Genomic DNA, 20392 nt, shown 5'->3' on the forward strand with positions numbered 1-20392 from the left:
CACCTGTCAGCAAAACAGATGCGCAATATGTGTTAAGTTATGGAAATGCAATATCACATCAGCAGCTTGCATGAATGTTTGAAATACAGACTCCGTTTTCCTGCTGATTGAAGTAAGTTGTATGATCTTCAGAACCATAAAAGTAAAAAATGTTAAGTAAAGAAAGCAAAAGGTATGTAACATACCTGGAAATAAATGAAAGAGGAAAGCAGCTCTTTAAGCATTGTTCAGTAGGCCATCATACATACAGTGAATAAACATGACTTCAGTATTTCTGTTAAACTAAAAATAAACTTATGGCTGAATTATCAGTAAATTATAATATTTATCTATTTCAAGCAGTTTTTATCTTGAGACTTCAACATAAATTTTAACTCTATCAGGTACTTCTTTCAAAAATGTTAAATTTAAGAAATATAAACTAAAATCCGCCATAAACCATACATTACCCACAACTAGCAATAGCACCTTAATCAATGTAATTTTTATGTCACTTAAGTTGGAATCTAGTGTCAATTCAAGCTATTTTAACTTATTTGGGTTTCCTTTCTGGCTACATAATGTTATAAAATAATATTAAACACACTGCTCTAATACATATAATTTGCATTTATTGTATTATCACTGTTGTTTTGGGACATGATGCACTGTTACAAAAATATTTAATAAATAGCAATGTGGTATCTGTCTCTTTAATTAAATGAATTAACAAACATTTAAAATGTTTCAACAGTTAACCAAATTCCTGAATGCACGTGAATGTTGCCCCATATATAAATTTTCTACCTTTTTATTCTTAACTTCTCCCTTCTTTTGTTTTGTTTTCCATTGACAGTTGCTCATCCATGTATCTTTAAGTGACTTTTGCAGTGCTTTCTCAAAATGTGTTCTTGGTGTAAACCTTATTATGTCAGAGTTACATGAATAAAGTGAAAACATTACTTTCATTAATAGTAATTTTTCTTTTTGCTTTATACATACATTTGCTTAATATTATATATTTTGTCTTTTGCTTTATACCCAAAGCTTCATTATAGACTTCCCAAGAACATGTAACTTTATTATTACTATATTTTATCACTCAGAAGGCACTGAACTGTTCATCTGGTGCGTGATGGTTTTTAGTACCTGGAAGCGTTATGACTACACAAATTATTTAAAATATAACAAGCCATGGTTTAGCTGTTTGACTCTGTATGCCAACTATCCATTACATCATAAAGAAAATGGTGCTGGTATTTAGTCTCATGAATTTCTTTACATTTGAAGCTTAATTTTACTTATTGTATCTCATTATGTCCTTTTTCAACAGGTGGTCGATTTAAGAAAGAAATTGTTGTGGATGGACAAAGTTATCTTCTCCTTATTAGAGATGAGGGTGGTCCACCAGAACTGCAGGTATCATCCATCATATACATTTTTATAATTTTTACTACCATTTTGATGGGTATTTCAGTCTCTCTCTCTTGTTGGCTCTCTATATACGTTTATAATGATGTACAAGTATACAGATGAATTTACTATTATCTTCTGCTGAACCTTTGAATACTCAAAACTAAATCAGTCACTCAACATTCCTTTTATATTTGGCTGTTATTAAATGCACTTTTTTTGTTTCAGCTTTTATCCCTGCATTTCACTTTTCTTTTTTGTAAATTGAGTTTCTTAATGTTTACAACAATCTAGATTTTATTTACAGTAGGCACCTTATAAATTAAAACAACTTGGAAGGTTTGTTTTAGTTTCATTGAAAATGATTTAGTTTATATAAATTAAGTCGTGTTGCATGAGCTTAGTATGGTTAGGTTTGGGTTACGTTTATCTTCAGGTGTAAGTAATCCCCATGTAGTATAAAAATGCAACTGTGAACCTCAAATGTTTTTGTCAATGACAGCCAAAAGCTCTTAAGTTTAACAAACACAGACTCCGATTAGCCATTAGTAAATATTTTTTTTCCACATTAAGTTAAGTTGTGCTTAGAAGCATGTTCCTCTTGCATGATTTAGTTTTAGTCAGATTGTAGTTAATCTCACATCACCTATAGAATACTCTTCTATAAAGAGAAGTTCATAATGAATGATTGCAATGTGTCAAAGTTCTGTGGCTGCAAGAATGATAAAAAGTGGCCAATGTTCTTTGCACACATTTGTGTTGACTCCAACTATACTTCATATCCAGTTCAAAACACTACTTGTGAAAAGATGTCATTAGACAACCTCTTCACTATGTCACACATTTTGGGAACCTTTCCCTGATCAGACCTTATTGAAATTAAATCTTTTCCTATTTATCAGACAGTTTTGGTATCACTGTAATATCTAATCCTCTAGCAGATTTGTTTGGAGTAATGCCTGGCAAAACATTACTGCTTAAGCTGAAGCCATAGCATGACTTCTCTTCCTGGGGTGTATCAGATTTACTGGCCGCAGTTGCTGATTACATCTACAAACCATGTCAGTTTAAACAACTGTGTCTATTTTACCTTCCAGCGTAGTTGTTCTCACCCCATTATGTGACAGCCAATAATGTGCTATTTGACAGATCCGGTGCTGTAAAAGGGTTAATAAGTACACTGTGCTCAACCACAATCTCAGCCCTTTTTTGTTTCTTTTTTACATTCTGTCATCGTACATAGAACACAAAATATCAAATAGACAATATTGTGTTTGGAAGGTCCCAAACACTTGCGTTCTTTAATTCCTTGTCACTGCATTGTATACGTTATACATTATTGTTTGTCAGCTGTCATGTACATAGAGTATCTCTGACTTTATAAGATTATGTAAATGAAGTCTATGACTGAAAGTCCTTGGAAAATTCACATATAGTGACATAGCCTTTAATTAATAACATTAATCAGAGTGCACAAAGAGGTTAGTAAACACATATACAAATCACTGCACACAGGGAAATTCCTAAGGGTTGGAAGCTAGCAAATATTATCTATTCATATATAACGAAGGTGTTAACTATATGTTGGTTAGCTTAACAAACATTTGTAAAGTAATGGAAGACATTAATAAGGTCAGGATTAACCATCATATGTCAAGTACATATGTACAATAACAGGTATATTGTTAATATTGTCACCATAAGTTCAGAGGAGGGAAATTGTGTTTCACTAATGTGCTGGAATCCCCTGTGGAAGCAATAAAAGAATTTGAAATTATTTGGATTTTCAAATGGTTTTTGATAAGGTTCCACATAAAAGGCTAGCGATCAAATTTAAAAGTGGTAATTCAGTGAACTGTATGTAAATGGGTTAAAATTGGCTAAAACACTGGGAACAAAAGGTTTTGGTAAGAGGTATTTTTTCAGAATTGGGATGTTAAAAGTGGTTCCCTTAGGGAGTAATGCTAGGGCCACTGCTTTTTTTAATATGTATGTGTTACGTATATAAATATGTAAGGAATACCTTATGAAGGCAGGACAGTATATATCTTGTGGTAATATACTGTATATCAATATTTACAGGTAAAAACAACCCTAAATAGAAAAACTAAATTAACCAAAGTCTAAAAATTGTTTTGACCGATTAGAATGAGATTTTTGATTTATCAAAAAAACAAAATTTGCTGACCCATGCTATTTCCTTTGTTGGTACATGTGGATAATAATGTAGCAAGTAGGCTATGCTTAACATACTGCTTTTTGTTTTATCTTGTCTCAGTTCTGTAAGGTGTGAACTCATTGTCATCAGGCTGTATGGAGCTCTCCTGTTTATACAAATGAATGTCACCAGCAGATACTTTGTAGGACAACACTGACCAATAGGGTGGACTGACCAGTGAAAAGCAGGTGTCCTGGATAGGATAAAGAGATGAGATGATATGTGGAGGGGAAGGAGGACAGTTCGGCAAAGCTCAAGGAAGATGTGATTAGCAAACACTGTATAGCTTGAGTGCAGGTGCCAGGCATTGTAGCTGTGAGTTTAGGTAGAGAAAAGTAGAGTTGGAAATTGCGTCTTTGGGTTCAACACATGCCAGGAGTGATAGCATCCCTTTGTCAGCTTAAGGCCCTGTTCACACGGACGTCTGAACTGAGCATTTTTTTGGCGTCTGTAGCATCAGGTGAGTGCGGATTAAATGGCGAACATTTTTTTTGCTCATTGCAGTGAATCAGACCATTCACACAGGCTTTCGCCACTTGTGTTCAGTCAGATGCGCATTTGGATGGTATCCAAAAAACGCCACATGCAGCTTCTTCTTGGCGTCAACTTCTGCTAAAATCCCAGTGACCACGAAGAAAATGACTTAATTGTGTTTTCATGTCATTGATCTAACGTTCTGGAGGATCAGATATGTCCCATGATTACATGAGTATGTATGTATGTAATATATATTTGTATATATATACACACACACATTTACACACATTATCATTATCCTGATAATAATGGAGGATTCGAAACAGTTTATAGATTTGTGTTAATGACATAACTTACATAACAAGCTATTGACATAACTACCATAACTAGCTATTATGGATTTATTGATGCCAGTGTGTGAGTGCATACGTGAGTACTGTTTTGTATATTCACTTATTTCAAGTAGCTGCTCTTCAGGGCTAACACTGAATCGCATATTGGTTAATTGGTGTATAATATGGTGTTGTACCAGATTTTATTTCTCACATTTCTTCATGGATTACACACACGGTATGCAGTCAGAGGGTGAACCCAGTAATGGCAGCAATGTTTTCTATGCCTGTGTTGTCATATCAGGAGGATTTTTAACACAAGGAGGTCAATGTTCCGGTCTATTAAAGCCAACTGATCTATATTTCATGAATTCAGTGAGGGTTGAACTTCGAATCCCACCGCTTAAAAACACTCTGGACAGCCTGATAACTGCCATAACCCCCCACCCCACCCCCCACAGGATTTAACACAAAACTCCAATCTGGGCTGCAGGTTGGCATTTACCAGAGGCAAATGAACATGAATGTAACGTCATGTTGAAGTCAATTAAGCACCACTACAAACGCAACCTAAATGCCTAGGTTGCTCAGAGCACATTCATTTAACCAAGATCTGAATGCCCATGTGGAAAGGGCCTAAATACTAGCACAGCTCAGTTAGAAGGTCTCCCATGGCCAGAACAAAGAGGGATGGACACTGTATATAGTTCACAATATTATTACTTTTCACCTTTTTTTTTCAATGCCTAAACCATTTAATTCATTTCATGGAGTGTGTAAATTTGCACTGTAAACAATGTGCCTATAAACATAATTGCTGTTTATAGTAAGTTAAAGTAAAACATGATTCATTGTTAGAAAAAAAAATGTAAATAATGCTATAGTAATACATTACACCCCCATCTTATCTCTGACCCTACCGAGTGAACATACCGGTGGCCATTAACTCAAAAACAAATTCTTGAGTGAACAAAGTAAAAACCTGAAGAGTTGTTTAGTTCAGTTAATTATATTTCTGATATGTACGTAGTGCATACCGCGAGGTTAGATGGGCGGTTAGCTGTATTTTTTTGACTGTTTATTTTTTTTTAATTTTGTAAGCTTATTTGGAATTTTTTTCAGTTCTTACTGGTTGCAATTTTAAGTTCTCCACTTCTTCTAAAGTAAAGTTTGTGTCTATATAATAGGCCTGTTTCAATTTGTATACGACTTTTAATCTAAACCCTCCAAAATTTTGTATTGGTACAATGTTACATCTCAAAGTGTTAACATTCAAATCTAATTGAAGCTACCTACTATTTTTACAGGATGTGCTACACGTGAAATTATATTTATATCCTAAAATCTCATTATTTCTATTAATGAGTGGGTGAAGATGTGACTGTTAAATGAGTGCAGCAGCAGTTTAGCGGCCATTGCACTAGACCATGGTGATAAAACATGAGTTAAATTAATTAACTAAATCAGTTAAATTCAGATGCAGTTTAATATTTGTCCGTCATTAGGCATTCCCGCCCTCTCTTACTGTGTTGCCATGGGCACTGGGTAGTGACTGCACGAATGAGATTGAAAATTCATGTGGTTGAAAAGAGATTCCTGCACAGGGTTACAAGGCTTGTCCATTCAGTTTGTTGAGGTGGATTGCTGTTTTTTCAGATCAAGAGATCCCCTCAGCACCTTGCACAGAAAGAATGCAAGACACCCCTGCTGAGGAAGATCTGGGGCAGATTACAGGAGGTAATATATCTCTTCAGAACATCATGGAATTCACTGAGAGGTTTTAGAAGAAGTTCCTGAGGAAAAGGTTTTGTGCCCAGCTGAGCTTGTTACTACTACAACCAACAACAGGAAGCAGAGCAAAGAGTAGAACATTGTAAAATTTTGGCAACAACAGGACATTCAGCCCAATAAACCTCGCCAATCCTGTCCATCTGTGTTCCTCCAAAAATAACACAGTCACGTTTGAATGTCCTTAGAGTCCTTCAGTACACCACACTGCTTTGTAGCCTAATCCATATGTGTTTAGTTCTCTGTGTGCAGTAAAATTTCCTAATGTTTGTTACCCTTAACAATTTTCCAACTGTGTCCCAATGTTCTTCTTGGACTCATTTTAAGTAATTGCCTTGATCCACTGCTTTCTTAATTTTAATCAGTTCATTCATGTCACATTCTTATCTATGTTACCGTAAACTGAAAAGGCTTAGCTCTTAATCTCTCCTTATAACGTATCTAATGCAGTCCTAAAATCAGCCTAGTTGATCCTCTCTGGACTTTTTTCTAGCCCAAAGCCATACACAGTACTCCATGTGAGACGTCACTAGTTCATTATAAAGCTTTAGCATAACCTCCTTTAACTTGTTCTCTACACATCATGTATTATATTAATTAATATTATTAATATTATCTGGTCCTGGGGTCTCATTTATAAAACTTGGCATAGTTTTGACAGTTAAATATTCTTACCCCAAAAAGCAGGAAAATACGTATGCTAAAACAAGTCTGAATTATAAAACTTGCTGTATACACATTTTTATGCAATGTACCCTTTATAAGTCACAGTGTTCTTGTGAATGTGCGTATATAAATGCGCCTCAAACCCTACCTGGTTTTCACCCTGAAACAACTATACATGGCCTATACCTCATACATATGCATTTGCAATGCTGCAGAACTTCATTGGCTGGTAAAACTGTCTCACACCTGATGCATCGAGGCACTGCCACATGTGTTTGAGGAGTCCTATGCTGCACTTCACAACTGAACCGAATATGTGCAGCACTTTCCCACTGTGTTCTGGGGTTGGGGGAAAGGCATAAGGCACCAGACTCTGATGATATGATTGTGGTTACAATAAATAGTGTATACCTCATATGATAAAGTAAGGTTTACTTTACAAATTACTTTACAATTAAGCCACCCACCACACATCAACCAAAGCTACTTTGTCTCAATGATTTGTCAGTGTTCCTATAAATATACGTAAGTTCTCTATTCAAATTCTACACGGTGGTGTGCTGGGGAGGCAGCATTAAGAAGAAAGACGCCTCACGCCTGGACAAACTGACGAGGAAGGCAGGCTCTATTGTTGGCATGGAGCTGGACAGTTTGACATCTGTGGCAGAGTGACAAGCGCTCAGCAGGCTCCTATCAATTATGGAAAATCCACTGCATCCACTAAACAGTGTCATCTCCAGACAGAAGAGCAGCTTCAGCGACAGACTGCTGTCACTGTCCTGCTCCACTGATAGACTGAGAAGATCATTCCTCCCCCAAATCTATCTATCTATCTATCTATCTATCTATCTATCTATCTATCTATCTATCTATCTATCTATCTATCTATCTATCTATCTATCTATCTATCTATCTATCTATCTATCTATCTATCTATCTAATTTTCTTTTGTAAATTTTGTGAGGAAGGTTGCATGCAGACATTTTGGACCTCTTTCTGTGTACGCCAAGTTTTCTAAGTCTGATCCCTGGCGATTTGTTAGATTTCAGCCTATTTAATCCAAGCAGTACTTCTCCCTCTACAATTTCCAAATCATTGAGTACAGTACATCTTTAGCAGTTCCTTTTACCATTGGGAGGTTATTTCACCTCCTCACATGTGAAAACTCAGAAAAATCCATTTAGAGCATCTGCTATTTCACTGTCTATATTTTTCATGCTCCCATTACCCATCCCCCACGAGCCACCTCCACTCACTTAATTTTCCTGGCACAGTTCACCTCCTACTTGACTGTGTTAATTACTAAAATAGTGAAAGAATCTTGTTGGGTCAGCTTATTTTACTACCTTATCTTCAATACTCCCTTCTAACTGCCTTTTAGCTTCTTTAATGTGCTTGTTAATGGCTTCCCTCAGTGTTTAATAAACTCTATGGTTAACATTTAAGTTACTAGTCTAATGTCTTACACAACTGTTTTTTCCTTAGCAGCAGCTTTTTCACTTCTTATTTACCCCTCTGGAGTGTTTTAAGTTCTTACTAATTACAAATTTTGGGATGAACCTGTACTACATTATGTGTAAAATGTTTTTAAAGGTGTTCTACTGCTCCTCAACTTTTTCCACTGCTGAAGTAAAGCTGCTAATGAACTTAAATGATAAACCTCTGTGTGTCATAGTTTTTTGTTATGATAGCTTTGAAAAGAAATTGCTGTAATTCACCTAGTAACACATATCCTCTGTTTTTTTTAACACAATGAGTCGTGAACTAGTCTATCTCTGGGCACATTCACTCCATCTAGGCACACATAGAGTTTCAGCTAAATATACATCTTTGAGAAAATTAGAGGAATATCATCAAGAGTAGAGAAAGAAACTCCTTGCAGACATATTGTAGGAAGATGATGTAATCTCCACTTAGTTATTGATGTCGTTTAAAGCTCTGTGGGCATAGCAGTAGCCACTCCATGACCCATTCTGTCTAGATTATGACTAATGGTTGATTTGCCCAGCTCCAAAAACTAATAAACGTTAACATTATACAAAGATAATGTCTGTCTGTTATACCTGCATTGTTATCACTCTTTAATTTAATATTGTCTTTATTAGTATGCTGCTGCTGGAGTAAGTGAATTTCCCCTTGGGGATTAATAAAGTATCTATCTATCTATCTATCTATCTATCTATCTATCTATCTATCTATCTATCTATCTATCTATCTATCTATCTATCTATCTATCTATCTATCTATCTATCTATCTATCTATCTATCTATCTATCTATCTATCTATCTATCTATCTATCTATCTATCTATCTATCTATCTAATATACAGCTATTTTTTATTTACTTTCTATTGCCCATGTCTGATCTCTCTACCCTTTTTCAGTGAGCTTTTGCCCCAGTTTATTTTGACTTTCAACTCAGGTTAACTATTGTGCTTATATACAATTTTGTGAAAGTCCAGGGTTGACTGTAAATGGTGGCCTTAGTGGGTTTCTCATACCAGTTTCAAATTAAATTGAACAGTCATCAACTGATTCACTCTGCCAGAACACCCGTTGGGCACCTTATATTGTGACCCTTTATGTGCCATTTGATATACTGCGTCAAGAGTTTGCTAATGCCTTTTGAATTCCAAATTGATTGTATAGCGTGGTGTACAGGCATAGTTGGGGTAGTCTTGGATTATGTCATATTGCTTTATAAGAATGAGTCACGTACCTCCTCTTCAGGTTCAGCTCTCTCTAAAAGAAGAAAGAGAAGTAGATTAAAATGTGCTATATGGAAACTAGTTTTAGTGTTGTCACTTGTACCTATGCTTAATTACATGATATATTTCATGAATACACTTCAAGGAAATTCTAAGCAAAATGCATTTTATGTTATGTGAACTGTAGCCTACAGAAAATACTTGTGAAATCCGAGGGAAATGTCTTGAAAATGAATTTGTTTTCCTTTACTCCCCTCTAGTGGCCAAGATGTAACTGGCAATATAAATCTGTTTTATATGTTTAAAAGGACTTAATGAATTTAGCAGTTTTATTTTTTGATTTGATTTGAAGGTTTACAAATTTGCCACCTATTTAGTCATTGGTCATCAATTATTGTGCCATGTCAGAATAAAGAACTTTTTATACAAATATGTTTTGACTCAACATATGCTATTTTTGTATGTGGAAAAAACAGATGAAGTTACTTCCATATGGAAATAATAAAAGGTTAGAAAAGCTATATACTGGTTGTTGACATTTCATGAGTTGTTTTTAGAGCTACTTGAATTTACTGCTTTGGAGAAAGCTAAGCAAGCTACATTTATTATACTTTTTGCAACGTTAATAACAATGTTTTTATCATATTAACACTAGAATCCCCGAAGCCTTAAAAAAACTCATAATCCCGGGCCACCTTAAATTCCTTCACACCTCTCCATTATCTTCTTTTGTTTTGCAAATGTGTCGATCAGCACAAGCAGCAAGCAGTCTGCTATCCCATCTCCCCCACCACTGCAGCTCAAATCAGACAAATAGTTCTCCCAGCTCAAGTTTGTTTATGTGGGTGTGAGGTGCCTGGAGTTGTATAGGGTAAATAATATATCGTTATTTGAAACACATGCATTTCACGTGTGTTCAGTTTCTACAACGATCTATGTAAATGTAGGATGACAAGAAATGCGAGGCAAGAAATGTTGAACACATACCTAAAACAGAAACTTTTTTCATGTTATAGTACTAATGACAAAATTTTGACATGAAGTCTATAATGTGTGAGGACTGAAGTCCAAATAGCAAATAAACACTTTCACAAAAGGTACATGTATAACAAAACAAGCATTTCCTGTTATCCTACATTTACATAGATCGTTGAAATGCATGTGTTCAAAATAATGATACCTTGTTTCCCTGAAAATAAGACCTACTCCGAAAATGAGCCCTAGCATGATATATATGTAATACATATGTATATGTAATATAAGCCCTACCCCAAAAATAAGCCCTAGTAAAGATCATCAGCTGAAAAGTAAGGTGCCTAAGGCCAGGTTTATACATCACGCGATGCGACGAGTATGCCCGAAACATCCATTAAATTCCGAGGACATCTTGCCACAATATCTCTGAAAAGGATGTTTAATGATTACATTCATCAATTCGGGGATGTGCCCATTCCTGCAACATCGGCGCAAGACAGAAACAAAATCTCTGGACGGGGCATCAGCTCATCGCAAGGTGAACACAAGCACACATATACGAGGGTTGTCTGGGTTCTGCACGGAATTTTATCGTTTGTTGAGTGTCAGCCTGTCGAAACCTGTTCTGCTGTGTAGAGGGATTATTCAAGTGGTTGCATGTTTTTGTTCAGATGTTTTGCTCCCTCTCTTCCTTCAGAATGAACACGAGAAGCAAACGAACTGAGAGTGTGCAGCCGGCACTAGCAGTGAAGCTCCCGACTCCGAGCGTACGTGACTTCTGAGTGATGATTTTTTACGACTTTTCCGATGGTTTAATCCGCTCGGTGAAACGCACCATGTTTGCCATCTTTTTCAACATCGATGGCATTGTCGCGTCAATTCCGCTGATGGAGAGGAAAACTGTGACCTCTGAGTGGTACACCACTCAGTGCCTGCCTGACGTTTTTTCTGCGATGGCTAGAGGCCGGTCCAAGAACTTGCGAAGGCACTTTTTGCATCATTACAATACGCCAGCCCACACGGCTAATGCGACGAAGCATTTCAATGAAGACAGTGGTGTCAACGTTTTGAACCCGCCACCCTACTCGCCTGATCTTGCACCATGTGACTTTTGGCTCTTCCTGAAGGTGACAGAACCCCTGCAAGGCCACAACTTCGAAACTCGAGAGGAACTGATTGCAGCTGTCAAAGAACAGCTGGACAACCTCCCAAAGACAGCCTTTCGCGAGTGTTTTGCGGCGTGGGTCAGAAGAGCCCAAAAGTGCATTGATGTTGGCAGTGAATACTTGGAAAAAGTTTAAAAAGGATCGAAGTACATGAGAAAAATAGAAAAAAAAAATCCTTGGCTACTTATTTCGAGTGATTCCGCGCGGAACCCAGACAACCCTCGTACACTGGTGTCATTGTAGCTTCACCAAATCCCCAAACCTTCATGTGTTTGGATGGAAAACTGAGCACACTGTGGAAACTCACTAGGAAAACATGCAAACTCCAGGCTGGGATCACAAGGGACGTGACTCCCTGCGAGACAGCAGCGCTACCGCTGTGCCACTATGCCACCCCATATGTGCAACTATTAGCAGTATTTATTATTTAAACAAAGTTAACGATTTATATGTAAAATGTAACATACATATTTTTTTAATGCATTTCATCATGAAAGTGATGTCAAGTATAAATATAAGAATTCTAAATGTGCAGAGTGCTGGAATATTATAAATTTAATGTGTTCTGTGTGGCGATGCTGCTTGCCGCTGCTGTCAGGTCAGGAGGAAGCCGCAGAAGCACATAGCGATTTAACAACTAGGTTGGTTTTAAGATGACGTTTACGACGGTCTGCTTTAAAGATAAAGTAAACTACGAGGTTAAAGCCGAAATTTCCACTTTAATCACAAAATAGACATTTTCATTATGTCCTTATTTTTTTTTTTCTCTGTGGCTCAAATACGCCGCCGTACATTCTGATGGTATTGTAAAGGTGCCAAAAAAAAAAAGACGGCACAGAAGATGGTATGTGAGACTTTTAAAATGTATTGTGTCATTACTTTGGAGAATATGTGTCGCTTGAATATCAAAGCACCACGAATGCATTTGTATGTTGGCATTTTGCTTCACCACTTCGAACCATTCATCAAACATCAAAGCACGCACCTCGACCCTGGAGGATCCTAAAAGCGGCTGGAGTAGCAAGAAATTCAGGCTGTAATTCAGGGTTTGAATGTGGAGAGATGTGACGATAGAAGAAGATGACATGACTGTATTTGGATAAATGTATATTGTTGTACATGAATAAATATAAAATATCCCCAAAAATAAACTCTAGTGCATCTTTTGGAGCAAAAATTAATATAAGACCCCGTCTTGTTTTTGGGGAACCATGGTATATTGTTTACCCAATACAACTCCAGGCACCTCACACCCAGTTTAAAAGACTTGAACTGGGAGAACTTTTAGTCTGAGGTGAGGTGCGGCGGTGGAAGAATGGGATAGCAGTCTGCTTGCTGCTTGTACTGATCAACACATTTGCAAAACAAAACATGCTAAAGTAGAGGTGTGAAGGAATTTAAGCTGACCCAGGATTATGAGTTTTTTCTTAGGCTTCAGGGATTCTAGTGTTAAAATTATGGGTACTGCATATCTCTCCTGGCAAATGATTTTCATGAATTCTTTTTCTTCACTTTAGGGACTAAACACGCCATTCTTGGCTATTCCCCAGTTCATTCAGTTCTTAATAGTTAACTATATGTCCAATCATTTTGTTTTTCCAATTTATAATAAATACCACTTTTCAAAGCTTCCAACACACTGGAAAAGCATTCAAGAAGGAACAAGTTCTTCAGGCTCATTGGACCTGTTTTAAATTTACTCAATCCTTTCAGAGGTCACACAGGCACACATTCTTTCAGGGTTTAGGGTTTTCAGATTTCTATGCAATGGAATGTCTTTACATGTGCATTCTGATGTCTAGTAATGAATAAAATGATCAGACAAGGCAGTGTTTCCTGTTAACTAGTAGCATAGCGTGGGTGTCAGCCGCCCGGGGTGGAGGAAAATTCCGCCGCCCCCTTATTTAGGTATGGTTCAAATATTTACAAGATATTATTATTATTTATTGTGAAATTTTGCCACCCCCTAAAAGTGCCGCCCGGGGCGGGCCACCCCCACTATGCTACGCCACTGTTGTTAACTTCATATTGAGTCTTCATCAAGTGAATGTCCATGACAGTTCTGGAAATTCATTTCATTTCATCATCTTCTTAGTTATGCTGTTCATATTTTTCAGATAGTGCTTGTAATTTTGTTTAGATATATCTAAGATTTAACAATTAATAATTAAGGTCCTGGAAACGAAATCACTGATACTGTAGAGTTTTATATTGAAAGTAAGAACTACTGTATAATATACTTTTTATAATGTCCTATGTAGTTATTTTTTTATTGTGTTAAATGAATCTGTAGTCTCAGTTTATAGGTAATTTGGAGGATTATGACTAAATAATTTTTCACTTTTCACATACCAGTAACACAGATTACCAATAAAATAGTTTGATGCCAAAATCTGTCATAAAAATCAAATAGCAAGCTAAAATCCCTAACATGATTACTTACTTTATTTAATTACTAAATATAACTAAGCATGTTTTTTGCAATATGCACCTTTACTTTAAGAGCATGAGTTAATTATTTCACTGTAGTAGTAGTGCCACTTGATTTTTCAAGTGACAGAAGGTGTTTCTTGTGTGTATTACTAAATCCATACAGACTTGGCTTATCAGTGAGTCAGCTCATATTCACAGCTCCTGTGTGGCTTTTTTGTGTATTTCTCGCCCCCACAGTTTGCAGCCTGGGTTGATGCTGTGGTCTTTGTCTTCAGCCTAGAAGATGAAATCAGTTTTCAGACAGTTTATAATTACTTCCTCCGGCTGTCAAGCTACAGAAACACAGCAGAAGTACCTCTAGTCCTTGTGGGCACTCAAGGTGAGAAACTACAACAAAAACATTGCCTAAAGCTTTTAACATTGAATGGTTATTTACCTTGAACAAAAAAAAATCACACTTATGTTCTTTTGTTTCTTTTTTCTTTCAACTCTTTCCAATTCAAATAAACCATTATATGTAGAACATATGTTCTGATAGATTGAGTTTGAAGTAATTATTATTAATTAGCTGCAATTTGCTAATTGGTAATCAGATTTTTAGACTTGCATGCAAATTATTTATATAAAATTATAAAAAAGCTTGCAGAAATAAAAATTTCACTTAGCGGTATTGTGAAAATTGTCCTTGTAGAGTGAAAAGCAGTTATAAAATCAATCATTCTGGGGTTGTTTTTGTTTGCTTGTTTTGCTTTTGCTTTTTCAAGATGCGATCAGTGCTGCCAATCCTCGAGTTATTGATGATTCCAGAGCAAGAAAGTTGTCTAATGACCTGAAACGCTGTACCTACTATGAAACCTGTGCCACTTATGGCCTCAACGTCGAACGTGTATTCCAAGATGGTGAGAAAAAAAAAATTAAATGTATTTTTGATGTTTTAAAAACATTTTTCATTTCATTAAATGTATATTGAAACAAATTGTTAACAATTTCATTCAGCGATCAAGTTCACTGTTACCTACATGACTCTATTCATGATTACTATTCTTAACAATCACACAAAATCCTTTATTTCAGCACTGCAGAAAATGTAGTAGTGTAAATATGTTACTTTATGTTTTCATTCTAAATATGCTTAGAAGGCATTTTTATGATTAGTACAAAACTGTTAAATCTTAAATCTGCCTAACAGGTAAAATAGCAGGGCATACACAAACTCAGATTATGTGATCATGCTTATATATGCATTGGACAGTAAAATTCTCTTGATTTTTCTTAGTTTTAATTTTATCTGGATACTGGGTGACATGGTAGAGTGCAAAGCCCTCTTTAATCCAGACTCCCAGATGGCATTATTGGTGATGGTAAATGATTCCATTTAGTGTCAAGGAGTAAAAAACAAAACACTGTAACTAGTATGCATGACAAGGTAAGGTTTTTGAGGCAAAGCAAGTGTAGTCTTGTGCCCAAAGCACTGTACAAATAGAAAGATAGAGGTTTAGTCATCACCTGTGATGTACAGTTTGAACAAGTTAATTTATCTGCCTGTGCTCCAAAAGGGATACATGCAGTGTGTGTGTATATACAGTATATACATATATATATATATATATATATATCTATATATATATCTATATATATATATATATATATATATCTATATATATATCTATATATATATATATATATATATATATACACACACACATACATATATGCACATACATATATGCACATATATATATATATATATATATATATATATATATATATATATATATATATATATATACATACACATATTGGAAACTCGGGTCACGAACGTCTTGGACCATATAGAAATCGGGTTACGACCAAAACGTTTGCCAAAGTTTTGCATCTGTTCACGACCACACACTTGGGTGACAAACAAGCCAGTTTCCCTTCCGGTTCATATGCGCCGATGATTTCCGCACGTGTTCAGTCTCTTCCTGTGCAGTGAACGAGAGAGAGTGAGAGAGTGCAAGCGAGCATATATATATTTACATACAGCTTGTACAGTCTGGAATGGATTAATTGTATTTACCTATGGGGGAAATTACTTTGGTTCACAACCAAAGTGGGTTGCGACCACAGTTTTGGAACGAATTATGGTCATGACCAAGGTTCCACTGTATATGTATATGTATAATATATATAATATATATTTATATATATATATAATGTGTGTGTGTATATATATATATATATGTATATATATATATGTATATTTAATAAATAATGCGTGTATTGCTCAATTTTAAGATTGCTGACTTTCAAGGTTTAATCTATTTATAGTATATTGAATTTAAACGCAAGTCTTCGGTTACTTTACATTCTAAACTTTTAGTAGCACAGTGAAATTTTTTTTCTACTTGCAGTGTATTATATGCAACATATTTTAAAGAAATTAATATGTCTTTGGGTGTGCCTGGAATGTAAAATATCTGGATTACATTTACACTATTAGCAGAAGTGAATTTGAAGTTCATGTTAATTCTGTTGCCAAATTATTGTATTAAACAAAATAATCCATGACTAAAAGAATCCAATAACTAAAACAATTTTAACCTCCTCACAAAGATAACTTGATTCTCTTACACATTTTGCAATACCTGTCAGTTTAATACTGTGGTAGGGAATCATTCTCTACATAACATGGTTTTAAAGTTTTCCTTTTATTTGGTTGTTGAGGAGTATCTTTAGACAAAACCAGATTATTTTTTGTATATTCCTACATTTGCTTTCTGTGATATGAAAGAGATATTTTTATAGTTGTAGATTACTAGAGACCTTGAACGCTTATTCCGCTCTGCTATTTGAAATAGTAGAGATAATTAAGTAAACCAGCAATCTTTTTCATTTCTTTTTTTTATAGTTTTGGAAAGATTAGGACATCAGTGTTTAGTATAGATTTCATAGCATATACATTGGTATTATAAGGAAAATGCATGACTGAATGAATATACAAATGCATATAATTTTCTATATCATTCATACATTTATATGGACACAATATTGTAGTGCTATGTTGTATATTGGTACTGCAAAAATAACATTTTCTCACTTTCCAGAAGGTGCTATATAAGGTTGAACAAGTGGTTTTGTTGTTTCTTTTGTTTAGGTTTTGCAAAAATATTTAGATCATTTAACTCTTGTCATTTATTCTACCTAATTATTAGTCCAGGCTGTATATTGTTAATTTGCATCAAAAGTTGTTTGAGTATTTGTTGTATACTGCTTCATTTAGTAATGAAACATTGCAAAGGGATATTCTGTTGGTAATGTCAACTGAATGCTAAAGAATGTCCAATATGATTCTAGGCTTAATGCTTCAAATACTTGCAAAGAGTTGATGGCATTTGCTCGTGGATTTAGTGACATGCACACCTGGTGTGAGGACTGCATAGACGAAACATATCTCTCCTTCATAGTAATCTTTTATTTGTTTGATTACTTATTATCTTTTGCTCATTTCTGAGTATTAACTTACATTGACATTTTTATCCCCAAAACCATTTTTCATGCCCTAAATTGTTAAATTATTCACAAATGATGGTATAAGCTGTTGTCGACATATGAACAGATGTTGATAACCTTCAGTTCGAAAAAGGTAATGTCAGAGGTTGTGAAGACACTCCAGCAATTCTAGTACTCTGAATCTGAAGCCAGTGATACTTTATTTTCTGTGAAAAACAGTATCTTAGCCTTGTCTGTTGGTACTTTGTTTAAACTAATAGCAATTCAGCCGTTTATCTATTTATCACTTTCCTATGTCAAGTACAAATACTTACTTAGAAAGAATGCTTTCTTACCTAGCTAATGGCAGGAGACCATCCCCATATGTTTGTAAGAAATTGCACTAACTCTGTTTTGACTAGGTAAATGCATCAAATGGAATTGGATTATGTTATCTTCAGATCTCACCATGTGCAAGTAAACATATGCATTTGCACTTCACTTTGCTGATTTTAGTCTCTTCAAACACTAATAATATAATATAAAATAACATAATATTTTATTTATAAAGTAAACAATGCTATAACAACCATTCCAGAATGTGGGGCTGTTTATATGAATCACATGAGTCATCCCTAGGATTTAATCAATAAATATTATATAAATAAAGTGCAACTGGGGTATTGCAAAAGTAAACAAAGTTAAATTATGTTCCACTTGACATTCAAAATGGGGCTTCACCCCTTTACTTCTTTTATTCAAGAATCTGTCATAATGAAAACAAAGTCCTTTACATATATGCTGCAGTTTCATTAGTGGTAGGTATTTATATTATCGGTAGTCATACAATTTATATTAATTAATTAATTGGAAATACATAGCAAAACAGTTGTTGGGCTTAAATTTGTAGTCACTCAGCCATATCTCCTGAACCTTGAAAATTGTGCATTGTAGTTTATTTTGACAGGAATTTTGTTTAATAGTTTCATTTTTTTTCTTTGAGTTTTAGAAAAAGCCATAAGAAATTTGTTAGTAGATTACTTTTACATTAAAATACTTTGAGGTTCCATGTAAAGTTGGGTTATATTTTGCCTATAATATATTGTTGATACAGATATATATGCATATAACAGTGAGCAGTAGTATTATTCTGTCTAAACTTTGTTTACTTTCCAGCTGTCACGGTTGTCCAGCAAGGCTTTCAGCTGTTAGTATACCTTGTTTATTGTCACTCTGTAGGTGGCATTTCTCATATAATTTGTCAGCTCTATTTGTGAAAGATGCTAGATAGCTGTGTTTGAGGACACCCTGCAGGGTGAAAATAAAAAGAATATATAGGGATCCCAGGAATAACTTCTGTGAAATGAAATGTTAAAAGTGTTTTGATACATAATCATGGTGAGCGCCTAAGAAAAGACATGGTACACTGCTCTGAAATGCAATGATTCAACTGCACGAGTAAGACTTATTCTGATTCTAGTAATTTTTTTTTTTTGTTTTGATGTGTGAATATTTTTTTTTTTTTATGTTTAACATAGAAGTTAGCTGTGTTGTATAAGATTTATTCTTAGGTGCATTCACCAGATGACACTCTGATGCAACACTTTAGGGATTGTTTTTAATATGAACCTTTTTATATAGTTAGAAACCTAAGACTTCCTATGCAATAAAGACATAATATTCAAGAGCCACAAAAAATATTTTTATAAAATATTTTAAACATTTGCTCTCGTATTTGTTTCTGGATACACCATGAACTTAAATTTTTATTTCTTTCTAAGAGAAGATGCCAAAAATTGTTAATGTGAGAAACATTCTCTGATTATTGTTTGTAAGAAGGGTCAGAAACAGTTATACTTTCTTAGAAACTTCAATTATTTTAAAGTGGACAAAGCAATAATGACAGTTTTGTTTTTTTACAAGCCTTTTAATAAATATTTTGTTATTTCTTTTTTAATAGGTTTGTTTGGCAACCTCAGCATTAAGATTATAAACTATCTTGACAAGTTTGTTAAAGTGAACAGTAAAATTATTGGTTTGCAGCAGACCTCTGTCACTGAGCTTAATCACAGGCAGGTTAGAAAAAAGGCCAACTCCGTTCACTCGGACAATAGCCATCTTCTTTTGCTTGATTTCAGCACTTGCCATTATTCTGCAGATTTAGGTTACTGGGGGTTAAGAACTCTTTTATTCCTAGAGCTAGGAGCATTTTGAATTCTATTACTTGTCCGGGTGCTGCCAAATTCTGAATTGTCATTTTGTGTTCTGTTAAAGGTAATTGTTCTTCTTTGTACTAATCTTGAGTGTGTGTCATTATGGAAGCACTAGTTTTCAGTTATTGCATCGTGGCTTACTTTCTTGTATCTGTTTAACAATGCCTTATATTTGTATTTTACTGTTGCAAACAAATTTCCCTGTGGGAAAATAAAGGCTGCATAACCTGACATAAGCTATTATCCTCAAGACATTCTCCACCAAAGATGCCCTGTTATATGTTAGTTTGTATTCTGTGCTGCTTTAACGTGTGATGTGCCAAGTCATGGATTAATGAAAGGCTAAATCAGGGGTCCTCAATCACAGTCCTGGAGGGCCGCAGTGGCTGCGGCCCTCCAGTTGCTTCATTAGAAAGCAATTCTTGCCAATAGTTTAATTTCATGGCTTGGTAGTGCTTTAACTCTGCTATGTCAGGTAATTCTCATTTCCTAGATTTTCTTCCCCTTTCTAAGGATATCATCCAAATGATTTGAAGGCTAAAATGGATGA

The 20392-nt window shown here is 35.1% G+C and overlaps 1 protein-coding gene across 2 annotated transcripts in view; it reads left to right on the plus strand.

The window, feature by feature from the left end:
* Positions 1–20392, plus strand: part of agap3 (ArfGAP with GTPase domain, ankyrin repeat and PH domain 3) — a 1735421-nt gene that overhangs the window by 544656 nt on the left and 1170373 nt on the right. For both annotated transcript variants that reach the window (XM_028803882.2, XM_028803880.2), the window contains exons 4-6: positions 1313–1398; positions 14393–14534; positions 14920–15054. In XM_028803882.2, the coding sequence (XP_028659715.1) occupies positions 1313–1398; positions 14393–14534; positions 14920–15054 (363 nt within the window). The remainder of the gene's footprint in view (positions 1–1312; positions 1399–14392; positions 14535–14919; positions 15055–20392) is intronic.

This window comes from Erpetoichthys calabaricus, chromosome 6 (genome assembly GCF_900747795.2).
Source record: "Erpetoichthys calabaricus chromosome 6, fErpCal1.3, whole genome shotgun sequence".
Classification (NCBI taxonomy): domain Eukaryota; kingdom Metazoa; phylum Chordata; class Cladistia; order Polypteriformes; family Polypteridae; genus Erpetoichthys; species Erpetoichthys calabaricus.